General features: G+C 53.9%; 1 protein-coding gene across 11 annotated transcripts; it reads left to right on the top strand.

Moving 5' to 3' along the window:
- The first annotated feature begins 267 nt into the window (after positions 1-267).
- USP19 (ubiquitin specific peptidase 19) lies at positions 268-11,453 on the top strand. 11 transcript variants are annotated; one of them, XM_053599071.1, is made up of 27 exons: positions 268-328; positions 1,793-2,051; positions 2,313-2,351; positions 2,488-2,616; positions 2,702-2,835; positions 2,909-3,211; positions 3,326-3,542; positions 3,673-3,829; positions 3,932-4,003; positions 4,119-4,234; positions 4,337-4,557; positions 4,642-4,837; positions 4,922-5,055; positions 5,165-5,323; positions 5,409-5,519; positions 5,943-6,053; positions 6,137-6,238; positions 6,956-7,096; positions 7,185-7,303; positions 7,544-7,681; positions 7,780-8,093; positions 8,206-8,316; positions 8,405-8,621; positions 8,705-8,857; positions 8,958-9,115; positions 9,197-9,375; positions 10,309-10,817. In XM_053599071.1, exons 2-27 carry the CDS (start codon positions 1,928-1,930, stop codon positions 10,534-10,536), a joined length of 4,083 nt encoding a protein of 1,360 aa, XP_053455046.1. In that variant the 5' UTR covers positions 268-328; positions 1,793-1,927; the 3' UTR covers positions 10,537-10,817. The 11 variants fall into 11 exon arrangements, with proteins under 11 accessions (XP_053455046.1, XP_053455044.1, XP_053455038.1 ...); XM_053599069.1 differs by lacking the exon at positions 268-328 and adding an exon at positions 376-396; XM_053599063.1 differs by lacking the exon at positions 268-328 and adding an exon at positions 1,008-1,152 and having other exon boundaries at positions 2,912-3,211; positions 4,343-4,557.
- The last annotated feature ends 1,386 nt before the right edge of the window (positions 11,454-12,839 follow it).

The raw sequence follows: 12,839 nt of genomic DNA, 5'->3' as shown, positions 1-12,839 counted from the left end.
GATTTGGGGCGGGCCGAGCGTCTAGAACACCCACGCTACCAACAGTAGGGCCCAGGCTAGGCACTGGAGCCCCGCCTCACTTCGCTCAGGCACGCCCCGGAGCTGCCAGGAGCTGAGAGCTCGCTTCTGCCGGAAATGCGTCACCAACTCTGCGCTCCGCCTCTCGCAGGCCTAGCTAGACGTCGAAACAAAACAAGGGGCTAAGGCGGTGGCGGCTCCGCCGGGACGGGGGACGGGCGCGCCGGAACCGGAACCGACCTGACGCCGGAACCGGAACCGAAAGCGGGTTGCCAGGGCCCGAAGAGGGCTGGCGGCGGTGGCTCGCTCGGTGAGTGGGGCGGGCCGCAACTCACCGGTTTGGCCAGAGCGGGGAGGCCGCGACGCGGGCCATAGGAGGTCTGTTCAAGGTCATGGGCCGTGCAGCCCCGACCCCTCGAGTTTTGTGGCGTGCTAGGCACACCGAATGCCGGCGGGACCGTTACGCGTTGCCTGTGGCTGGCTTCCTGCCTCAGAGAGGACTGGCGGCTTCCTGGAGGAGGTGGTGGCGGGCCCAGGGTTCGGAGACCGGAGCTGGGTAGCAGCTCGGCCAGGGTACTGGTCTATGGTCAGTAACCCCGCGCAGTCGTTGCAGGCCGGCTCAGGTGCCCAAACAGCCCGTTTCCTGCCTTGACGTCCCAGAGCTTTGGGACGGATGCGACCTTCAGCTAGGGCTTGGGTGTGAGGAGGAGGCAGCGGCGGCAGTTGTCTGCCCTTCAGCTCTAGATCTGCCACCATTAAAGATCCAGCCCACCAGTATCTCATCTGACCCGCAAAAGGGTATCCTAGCCCCTCGGCACACACACATACACACACGCAGCGAAACAGACCAGTCACTCTACTGCTACTGGCTTTGGATGGACTTGAGGCTGTTAGGGGTCCCAGATGTGTGGTTCGTCGCCATCCTCATCTCAGTATTTGGTTTTAAGAGTTTCACTTTGGATGGAGAAATAGTTCAGAATCTACTAGAGGGTCTGTGGAAAACTGGGTAGCAAGTCCCTGTGGCTTAGAGCTATGGACTGAAGGGCCCTGAGAAGGAAGTTTGTGATGTCTATTCCAGTCTCAAACTGGATGCCCATCTTGCCCTGGTACTGGAGCAAGGTTGCTGCTGAAGAGGTAGTGTGACATCTAGATACCCTTTTCAGTCCTCCTGTGCTTGGGACAGCAGCTGGGGAGAGGTATCTCTCTTGTTATGAAGAAAGACCAATAAGTGCACAGGAGCAGGATTATGAGGAGGGTAGGAACTGGCAGGAGACAGGTGGGGTGCTTTTGCCCCAGGGCAATGGCAATACCTGGGCTGGGCTTGTTTTCCCCACAGAGCCTGGACCTCCTGCTGCTTCTTGGTTTGTCTCCTTTCCTGCTGGCCTTCACCACCTCCTACTTCTCCAGTGGTGACTAAGCAGCCAGTGAGAGTGAAGGAAAAGTGAGCGCCCTGCTCAGAGTGTAGCCTTGTGGTCTGAAGCCATGGCTTCTCTCCAGATTAGTGGAGGAGCCTGGGCCCAGGCCATGACTGCCTTGACCTGATGCCTCCTTAGTGAGGTTTCTAGCTTTGTGGCTGTCTTATGGTGGATATCTAGATTTGGCCAGAAGTGGTTGCTGCTACTTATGTTATTTATTCCCTCTTCAGAATAATCTTAGAGTGTCCAGGGCTACTTCAGGTGGTAGTATTAGGAGTGTCTTCCGTTCCCAAACCCTGGCTATAGTCAAGCAATAAGTTGTTGGGCCTTGGCAGTGATCATTGGTTTCTTTTTGTTAGGCTGTCAGTTCCTTGCTGAGAATTTGGCCACAAAGAGTTGCCAAGATAGCTGGGCCAGGAAGAAAGCGCCGCAGCCCTGACCCAGACGCAGTTGCCGACCCCGGGGCACTCTGGCTGTCAACCAAGCGGCTCAAGATGTCTGGTGGGGCCAGTGCCACAGGCCAAAGGAGAGGGCCCCCAGGACTGGAGGAGGGTACTTGTAAAAAGAAGCAGAAGGATCGAGCAAACCAGGAGAGCAAGGATGGAGATCCTAGGAAAGGTGGGAGTGATTTTCTAGAGTGCTTGTGGCCTTCTCTTCTTCCCCTCTCTTTAGGTATACAGACTGGAGGTTGAGAGATGACTTTTTTTGCTATTCCCTCTGTCTGGTCTGATGTGGAGAGAAAGACCCATTACAGGTTAGGTAGAGCCTCAGCTTTGAAGTCTGGGTACTTGACTGAGATCCAGAAGATGGTCATTGGGGTGATGGGATCCTGGATGTTGTCTCCCATTGTTGTCTCCTTGTTTTCTCCTTTATCATCAGGATCAGTGTCTACTCCTCAAGAGGAGCAGAACAAAGAGGGTGAGTAATGAATGGGCCTTTCATTTCCAGTTGCTAGTGGAGGCAAGGGTTCTGGAGCATTTTCATTAGGGCTGGGTCTCTATTTCCTGCTTATCCCCATCAGGAGCTTGTGATCTCTTTGCCACTTCCCCTACAGAGTTGTTGCTTGATTGGAGGCAGAGTGCAGATGAGGTAATTGTTAAGCTTCGTGTGGGAGCAGGTCCTCTGCGGCTGGAAGAGGTGGATGCTGCTTTCACAGACACAGACTGTGTGGTGCGGCTTCCAGGTGTGTCCACCTACCCTGCCTGCAGTAGTATATTGAATCCTCTGATATCTCCCATCCCATCTCACAGACCCCACTCCGTCTGTAGGTGGTCAGCAATGGGGTGGTGTCTTCTATGCTGAGATAGAAAGTTCTTGCACCAAAGTTCAGGCCCGCAAGGGTGGCCTCCTGCAGCTGGTACTGCCCAAGAAGGTGCCTCTGCTCACGTGGCCCTCTCTCCTGGTGAGTTCCAGTGTAGGATAGGGTGGGGATACCCAGTGTGGTCAACAGGGTCTGACTGCTATATCTTTGACAGAAGAAACCTCTAGGGACCCATGAGCTGGTGCCAGGACTGCGCTGCGAGGAGAATGGGCAGGAGCTGTCTCACATTGCCCTGGAGCCAGGCCCTGAGACCCGCCGGCCTAAGCAAGAGACCCGAAACCAGAAGCGGGCCCAGGGCCGTGGCGAGGTAGGCTCGGGGGCTGGCCCCGGGGCCCAGGCAGGGCCCAGTGCCAAGAGGGCTGTGCATCTTCGCAGAGGGCCAGAGGGGGAAGGATCCAGGGATGGCCCTGGACCCCGGGGTGATGCTCCACCCTTCCTCGATGACCCGGCTACCCAGGTGAGAGCTGGATGCCTGTTTTGTGATAGGAGATGAGTGGAAAGGGTGTGGACTAGAGTGGGGGCCACCTGCCATACCTGGGGTTGATCTTGCCGACAATCTTGCCATGAATAGGTTGAGGTTGAAGAACAGCTTCGTGTACCACCATTGAACGCCCAAACCTGTCTCTTGGGCTCAGAGGAGAACTTAGCCCTTTTGGCAGGAGAGAAGGCAGTGTGCCCCAGGAATGACCCAGTCTCTCCAATCGCGGCCCGGAGCAGAGACCCTGGGAAAGAAGACTGTGGCAAGGAAGAGATGGCAGTGGCAGCAGATGCTGTGACCCTGGTGGATGGTAAAAGTGGGGCTGGGGATGGGCAGGTAGACCCCTAGATTGAGTTCCAAGTTTGGTGGGTGAGTAGGGAGTAGAATAGCTACAGGCTAGACCCTGTCCTGGGTCATACCGAGCCATGGTCTTGACATAGAGCCCGAGTCTATGGTGAACCTGGCATTTGTCAAGAATGACTCATATGAGAAGGGGCCAGACTCGGTGGTGGTACACGTGTATGTGAAGGAGATCCGCAGGGACACTTCTCGAGTACTTTTCCGTGAGCAGGACTTCACGCTCATCTTCCAGACTAGGTGAGTGAGTGAGCAGATGTGATGAGGCAGACAGTGTGTTTTGGGTGGGACAGTATGTCTCATATTCTTTCTCTCATCCTTTTTCCTATTCTGCCTCTGCAGGGATGGGAACTTCCTGAGGCTGCACCCAGGCTGTGGGCCCCACACCATCTTCCGTTGGCAGGTGAAGCTCAGGTGGGTGGTGCCCAGCCCCACCACTGTGCCTGTCCCACCCTGGGCTCCATCTCCCTGGCCCATCTAGCCTTATGTCCATTGCACCTGAATCACTGACTTCAGCTTTTTCCCATAGGAACCTGATTGAGCCAGAGCAGTGCACCTTCTGTTTCACGGCCTCTCGCATCGACATCTGCCTCCGTAAGCGGCAGAGTCAGCGCTGGGGGGGCCTGGAGGCTCCAGCTGCACGAGGTCTGCACACCAGCTCCCTTCATTCCCCAGCTGTACGTGACCAGGACCCTCTCCTCTGCCACATGCTGCTAACCACCAGCCCTCTCATTCCCCCTTTTTAAGGTGCAGTGGGTGGTGCAAAGGTTGCCGTGCCGACAGGTCCAACCCCTCTGGATCCAGCCCCACCAGGAGGTGCTCCCCACCCAATGACAGGCCAGGAGGAAGCCCGGGCTGTGGAGAAGGACAAGTCAAAGGCTCGATCTGAAGACACTGGGCTAGACAGTGTGGCAGCTCGCACCCCTATGGAGCATGTAGCTCCAAAGCCAGAGCCACACCTGGCTTCGGTGAGAATTTTGTGATGGGAAGGGCCAAGAATGAAGACTAAAGAGTCTCAAGGCTATTTTCTCATACCCCCTTTGCTCCCACAGCCCAAGCCCACATGTATGGTGCCACCCATGCCCCATAGCCCAGTGAGTGGAGACAGTGTAGAGGAAGAGGAGGAAGAAGAGAAGAAGGTGTGTCTGCCAGGCTTCACTGGCCTTGTCAATTTAGGCAACACCTGCTTCATGAACAGCGTCATTCAGTCTCTGTCCAATACTCGGGAACTCCGGGACTTCTTCCATGGTGAGAACAGGGCCTGGCGCCTGGGGTATGGGCAGGGGGGTGGTTTTCTCCTCCCTCATACATCTGATTGGCTGCTTTTCTTAGATCGTTCTTTTGAGGCTGAGATCAACTACAACAACCCACTAGGGACTGGTGGGCGTCTGGCCATTGGCTTTGCTGTGCTACTTCGGGCGCTATGGAAGGGCACCCACCATGCCTTCCAGCCTTCCAAGTTGAAGGTAATCTGTGACCACTACCACCCTTGGCTGGAGAGGGTGGGAGGGCCAGCCAGCTGGGTGTGCATTGGGTGCTAGGACTTTATGCTCACACTTTGGCTCCTGCATCCAGGCCATTGTGGCGAGCAAGGCCAGCCAGTTCACAGGCTACGCACAGCATGATGCCCAGGAATTCATGGCTTTCCTGCTGGATGGGCTGCATGAGGACTTGAATCGTATTCAGAACAAGCCCTACACAGAGACTGTGGATTCAGATGGGCGACCTGATGAGGTCAGAGTTGCAGGTAGTGAGTGGGCATGTTTCATGTGTATCTTAGTCCCCAGCTCTTCTTAGTTCTCACTGTTCTGCCTCTCAGGTGGTGGCTGAAGAAGCATGGCAACGGCACAAGATGAGGAATGACTCTTTCATCGTGGACCTATTTCAGGGCCAGTACAAGTCGAAGCTGGTGTGCCCCGTGTGTGCTAAGGTGTGATGGGTTCCCTAGTTTAGTTCAACTAGTCTAATCAGATTAGGTTCAGAGGCATGTGCATCTTTAGGTGCTGCAGGGCAAGGTTTGTGCAAGGAAGCTGGCAGGTAGATCTTAGTAAGGGTAGGGTTCTTGACTCAGGTAAAAATGATGTTTGGGTTCAAAGATGTGGTGAGGTAAGGTGTGAGTGACATGGTTATAAATTGGAAATGTATATAGGGTACAAGTGAGGAACAAATTGGTAAAGAAGCTAAGCTGAGCAGATCTCCTTGTGCTAAGAAAGAGGGCTTGTTCTTTTTCTGTGGGCCCTCCTGTTCTCAAGTCTGAGAGTTTGCTGGATGGCTGTGAGGGGCCTGAACGTGGTTAGAATGCGTTACATGAGCTCTTTGGGCATAAGCATCCTGTCCACCTATGCATCCACAGGTCTCCATCACTTTTGACCCATTTCTTTATCTGCCGGTGCCCTTGCCACAAAAGCAAAAGGTTCTTCCTGTCTTTTATTTTGCCCGAGAGCCGCACAGCAAGCCCATCAAGGTGAGCAGTAAGCCCCTACCTCTCTTGGCTATCCCAGAGTACCTGGTCCTCTTCCCCCACTGATTCTGCCGTTTTTGCCATAGTTCCTGGTGAGTGTTAGCAAGGAAAACTCCAGTGCAAGTGAAGTATTGGACTCCCTTTCTCAGAGTGTCCATGTGAAGCCTGAGAACCTACGCCTGGCTGAGGTATATCTGTGTTCCTTTGGCTTTTATGTATGTGGACATGTGTGTACTCATAGCTTAGACACTTGTATAGTCAGTTGGCATCTGTATACATACACACATATGTGCACATCACTGCACAAAAATAGGTGGTATGCTCTTATTTGAGGCATAGTTGAAACCAGGCGTTTGGGCTATATAGCACTGTTTAGTTAAAGCCTTTATTAGGGTTTATTTCCCTTTTTGATTGATGGTGGACCCCAACAGCTTCTCTCTCCTTAGACAAGGAACCTGAGCTGCAAGACTGTCTCTCCATTTAATATGGTTCTCCATCCTGCTGCTGTCCTTTTATCCCAGATCTGTGTGCTGCCCTTCTCAAAGGTTTCTACCCTTTAGCTTAACAGTGCTGTTTTTCTTAGGGCCTAAGAGTAAGGAGGATGATTCTCTAATATGGACCATCCATGGTAATATGTTGCAGTATTAGGAGCACCCCACTAGTTATAGCAGGATAGAGGCCCTTGGTGTGGAGAGCCAGTATGGTTGATGCCTGCCCCAGCCTGGTCTTTCAAGATTTTTGATGCATCAGGCTTCTTATGGCATTGGGCACTAAGACCGGTGCAAGTGGAGATATTGTCCCACTTATGGCCCACCTTAGTTCACATAGACGCCAGGCCTTCTCCTTATACTCTGAGGCAGGACTAAGGATCCCTTATGTGAAATCTGTGTGTTCTTGGTCCCCAGGTAATTAAGAATCGCTTCCATCGTGTGTTCCTGCCCTCCCACTCTCTGGACACTGTGTCCCCATCAGACATGCTCCTCTGCTTTGAGCTGCTATCTCCAGAGCTGGCTAAGGAACGGGTAGTGGTGCTAGAGGTACAACAGGTGAGTGGGGGCAGATAGGAAGGCACAAGGCTCTGGTTGGGTGGGGACTTATCTGCCTGATCTTGCTAAGCCAGATGACCCACTTTAGCGCCCCCAGGTACCCAGCATCCCCATCTCCAAGTGTGCAGCCTGCCAGCGGAAGCAACAGTCGGAGGATGAAAAGCTGAAGCGCTGTACCCGGTGCTACCGTGTGGGCTACTGCAACCAGTGAGGACCCCCATGGGCTACCCCTACTCTTCCTCTCTGTCTTTCACTTACCACCCTGCCCCCTCACCTCCAGACAAAGGCATATATGTTTTAAGTCCTCTATCTGCCACCCTACTTTACCAGGCCCTAGGGGAGGCAGGGCTGGCATACCTAGTTTCTGGGACCTTAGACTAGCCCCCAATATGGAGTCATAGGATGTGGGGCTAAGGCTATATACCCTTACCTTCACCTTCCCTCCAGGCTCTGCCAGAAAACTCATTGGCCTGACCACAAGGGCCTCTGCCGCCCTGAAAACATTGGCTATCCCTTCCTGGTCAGCGTACCTGCTTCACGCCTCACTTATGCCCGACTTGCTCAGCTGCTAGAGGGCTATGCCCGGTAAGGGCCCAATGGTTGGATTAGAGTGGGGTGGGTAGGGACAGAGGTAATGTGATGGGCTGGTCAGGATTCTTACTTGCTTTTTTGTCTTTTGTCAGGTACTCTGTGAGTGTATTCCAACCACCCTTCCAGCCTGGCCGCATAGCCTTAGAGTCCCAGGGCCCTGGCTGTACCACACTGCTCTCTACTAACTCCCTGGAGGCTGGAGACAGTGAGAGGGACTCCCTTCAGCTACCTGAGCTCCAGCTGGTGACCCCCGTGGCTGAGGGGGACACAGGGATTCCCCGGGCGTGGGCAGCATCTGATCGGGGTCCTGGGCCCAGCACCAGTGGAATTTCTTCTGAAATGCTAACCAGTGTGCCCATTGAAGTTGGCTCCTTGGCTGCTTGTGAGAGAGTGTCCCGGCCTGAAGGTAAGATCTGGTAAAAGGCTCTGGGAGCTGGGGTGGAAGGTAAGAAAGGCTGGAAGAAGCTGGTCTAGGGCCTGGTGGGTTGAGAAACGTTGATTATCGTGTTCTCTCTCAGCTGCAGTGCCCGGGTATCAACACCCAAGTGAAGCCATGAATGCCCACACACCCCAGTTCTTCATCTATAAAATTGATGCATCCAACCGAGAGCAGCGGCTAGAGGACAAAGGTGTCTGAGACCACGGGGAGGAGCCATGGGGTAGGTTGAGCTGGCTATTCTCCACAGCTTCATGACCTGTCTCCCTTTCCATCTCCAGGAGAGACTCCACTGGAGCTGGGTGATGACTGTAGCCTGGCTCTGGTCTGGCGGAACAATGAGCGGCTGCCAGAGTTTGTGTTGGTAGCCTCCAAGGAGCTGGAATGTGCTGAGGATCCAGGCTCTGCTGGTGAGGCTGCCCGTGCTGGCCACTTCACCCTGGACCAGTGCCTCAACCTCTTTACACGGCCTGAGGTCTTGGCACCCGAGGAGGCCTGGTGAGAACAGGGCAGCAGACAGGTAATGAGGCAGGTGGAAGAGAGACTTGGCAGGTCTTGACCTCACCTCTCTCCCCTACCAGGTACTGCCCACAGTGCAAACAGCACCGTGAAGCCTCCAAGCAGCTGTTGCTGTGGCGCCTGCCAAATGTGCTCATTGTGCAGCTCAAGCGCTTCTCCTTTCGTAGTTTCATTTGGCGTGACAAGATCAATGACTTGGTGGAGTTTCCTGTTCGGTGAGTGATGGATCCTTGGTGATTGTGGGCAGGTGGAGCGGCCTGATTGGGCATCTTGAGCACCTGATGACTGTCTCTCGTCTCCCTGACTGCACTGCAGGAACTTGGACCTGAGCAAGTTCTGCATCGGTCAGAAAGAAGAGCTGCCCAGCTACGATCTGTATGCTGTTATCAACCATTATGGGGGCATGATTGGTGGCCACTACACTGCTTGTGCACGTCTGCCCAATGATAGAAGCAGTCAGCGCAGTGACGTGGGTGAGGACACACACTGCCAGCAGGGTAGGTGGTAGGGGTGGTGGTACAGGCTGTGTTCACACTCTTCCCACCCTACTATAGGCTGGCGCTTATTTGATGACAGCACGGTGACAACTGTAGACGAGAGCCAGGTCGTGACACGTTATGCCTATGTACTCTTCTACCGTCGGCGGAACTCTCCTGTGGAGAGGATCCCCAGAGCAGGTCACTCTGAGCACCACCCAGACCTCAGCCCTGCAGCTGAGGTTGCTGTCAGCCAGGTGAGGCATGGGGGAGGCTTTATAGGTTCGTGGGTGATAAATCGCAAATTAGGGTAGGGTTGGGGGATATAGCTTCCTCTCCTTCAGCCACAGGCCTCTTAACCCTTGAGATATGTTAGATTTGCAAATAGGATTTCCTTACGTCAAAGCTTTATCTAGTGGCGTGCACATAGGCACTTACTTGGCACAGGTCAGACAAATACTCTGAACCTTTCTGGCCACTGTACTGTGACTGGACTATACCTTATTCCTCCACATGTTCCCCACATGCCAGCCCACAGACCCTCACTTGTGATCATCCCTATATTCTGGCGTGCACTCAGGACAAGGCCAGTATGGGCTGGCCATGGCCTCTGGTGGCTGTCTTACTCTCTGAGGTGAGCGTCTTCTGAAGCTGAGCCTTCGGGGTCTTCTGTCTCTTTTACCAACATGGTGTGCCACAGGCCATTTTGTGGGCATAGTCACATCTCTTTCCTGGAATGTCTGCCTCCTTTCTGCCCCTTCTCCTCCCTTGAGTCCTATCAGCCTCAGAAGAATTCCTGCAGAAAACTCGTCAGGATCTGGACATGGGTGGGAGGGAGCAAGGAGATTACCCTGAGATTGGCAGCCCTGTCTTCCATGAGTCAGTCCCTCTTGGAAACTTGGGCTAAAAAAAACTGGCCAGATAGCCTCAAACTGATGGGGAGCTGCATGTGGAATGGGAAGCTGTTTTGAGGAGGCCAAAAAGCTGTCAAGATTCTCCTACCTAGCTCTGTCTTAGCTATCAGTCTCAATAACCCTGAGGTTGGCCACTTGCCTGCCTCCCTGCTATATGATCTGGAATGCAGTGGGTTAGCCACATTCACCATAGGCAGGACTGTCATGACCAAGGGTCTCAGGGACACTGGGTCTCCACACCCCTTGGGTGCTGATGACCATTTCCGCATACTATAGGCTTCCCGGATTTGGCAGGAGCTGGAGGCTGAGGAGGAGCTGGTGCCCGAGGGGCCTGAGCCCTTGGGTCCCTGGGGGCCCCAAGACTGGGTGGGCCCCCCACCACGTGGCCCTACCACACCAGATGAGGGCTGCCTCCGGTACTTTGTCCTGGGCACCGTGGCGGCTTTGGTGGCCCTCGTGCTCAACGTGTTCTATCCTCTGGTATCCCAGAGTCACTGGAGATGAGCTCGCCTGCAGGCAGCTGCTATGAACTGGCTCACCTGCCTGCCAGGCAGTGCCTGCCTTTGTCATGAGAAACACCTCTGGGCTTTGATCCACAGTGTATGCAGCTAGTGGGAAAGGGTGGGGACTGTGACCCCCTGCAGGGGCAGAGCATCCTAGGGAGGGTATCCGTTTGGCTGTCTGTCCATTTCTCCTGCTGCTCTGACCCTTGGCCTGGGGCTTGGCCCTGCCCAAGCTACTTCCTGTATTTAAAGTGTTAATAAAGCCAGACTATTCAGGTCCAATCTTGTCTCTCTGTCTCAATGCCACTGTCTGCGCCTGCCTTGGGGCCCTCCCTTGGGTGCCGGGGCTCCAAGCCAGCACCCCCGGGATGCCAGGCAGCATGCAGGGCAGCCCCCAACCCCTGTCCTCATATTCTGTTGCAGGGACTAGGCCCTGGCCAGGCCCCCGAGGTGGCCCCCACGCGGACAGCCCCTGAACGCTTCGCCCCCCCTGTGGATCGCCCAGCCCCCACCTACAGCAACATGGAGGAGGTCGATTAGCAGGTCCCTGGCTGATGGGGGACGGGGTTTGGGGGATTCCCCACAAAGGGCCAACTCCTTTGCTGCTTCTCCTTTTCTAACCCAGAGGACACTGGCTCAGTCAATGGGAAGCTGAGGGGTATGGTTTGGGGGTGGGGACCTCACAGTTTGTGACCTCTTGCCAGCTTGACCCCCTGACCAATGGACCTTGGCTTCTCCAGCCACCTCCCGTGCTGCGTGATTTGATTCTCAGTTGTACCTTCACCTTCAATTCTTTCCGACCTGCATTATAAACGTTATAATTTTATTCTAAAAATTGTAATTTTTTTTTTTTTTGCATTTTGGAAGTGATTGCTGCTGTTTTAAATATATTTTAAAAATAAATAATAAATAAGTAGACTTAGTGACTATAATCCACCATATGCTGGGGCCACCTCCTCTCACTCCCCATCATCTGGTACACATATGCGTGTGTTTAGAGACCTGAAATGCTCTGATCTGAGGGAAGTGTTGGGGTCCCACCTCATGTCCTATGGAGAGAGAAGTCTCTTCATGAAGACCCCAGTGCCATCAACTCTCTGGAGCCACCTGCTAGTCTTTGGTCCCACTGGTTTTGGGTCTAATATAGAGGCACCTGTGGTTGGCATCAATGTCAAGATCTCAATATACCATGAAGCACTGGAGCTGACAGCATTGGATAAAAGGTGCAGACCCTGGAGCAGCCTGGGACTGACAGCCAGACAGCAGTCAGGGACGACCACCTGGGGGGCAGAGGAGGCACTAGGGGAATCTTCCTTCTTTTCTGTTCTCAGGTCTGTCTTTACTGTAGTTTCAACACCATACGCATCCCTCAGGGGTGAACAGAGCAGGGAGAAAACTGCTATGGTGAAGCTGTGGGGAAGATTCTGTTCTGAAAAGAGGACAGGCAGAGAGGACTAGAGCTAATCTTAGATCTGAGTTCCTGTTGGAGGGAGTATGTTGAGATCTGACAGCCTATTTTGTCCCTGAGAGAGGGAGGTGCCTGTGGCCCAGTGGGTAGGGCACTGGCCCCGTATACCGAGGGTGGCGGGTTCGAACCTGCCCCCAGCCAAATAGCAACAAAAAAATAGCTGGGCATTTTGGTGGGTGCCTATAGTCCCAGCTACTTGGGAGGCTGAGGCAAGAGAAATGCCTAAACCCAAGACCTGTAGGTTGTTGTGAGCTGTGATGCCATGGCATTGCATCGAGGGTGACAAAGTGAGACTTTGTCTCTAAAAAAAAAAGAGTCCCTGAGAGGCCAGGTGCAGTGGCTCACACCTGTAATCCTAGCACTCTGGGAGGCTGAGGCAAGTGGATTGCCTGAGCTCACAAGTTTGAGACCAGCCTAAGTAAAAGTGAGACCATGTCTCCACTACAAATAGAAAAACTGAGGTAAGGGTGGCCCCTGTGGCTCAGTCAGTAGGGCGCCGGTCCCATATACCAAGGGTGGTGGAGTCAAACCCGGCCCCGGCCAAACTGCAACCAAAAAATAGCCGGGCGTTGTGGCGGGCGCCTGTAGTCCCAGCTACTCGGGAGGCTGAGGCAAGAGAATCGCTTAAGCCCAGAAGTTGGAGGTTGCTGTGAGCTGTGTGAGGCCATGGCACTCTACCGAGGGCCATAAAGTTAGACTCTGTCTCTACAAAAAAAAAAAAAAAAAGAAAGAAAAACTGAGGTAAGAGGATCACTTGAGCCCAAGAGTTAGAGGTTGCTGTGAGCTATGATGCTATGGTACTCTACCCAGGGTGACAGTTTGTTGAGACTCTTTGT

This window comes from Nycticebus coucang, chromosome 8 (assembly GCF_027406575.1).
Source record: "Nycticebus coucang isolate mNycCou1 chromosome 8, mNycCou1.pri, whole genome shotgun sequence".
NCBI classification, from domain to species: Eukaryota; Metazoa; Chordata; class Mammalia; order Primates; family Lorisidae; genus Nycticebus; species Nycticebus coucang.
Note: the sequence above shows the minus strand (reverse complement) of the source record. Positions and strands in the feature narration are given on the sequence as shown.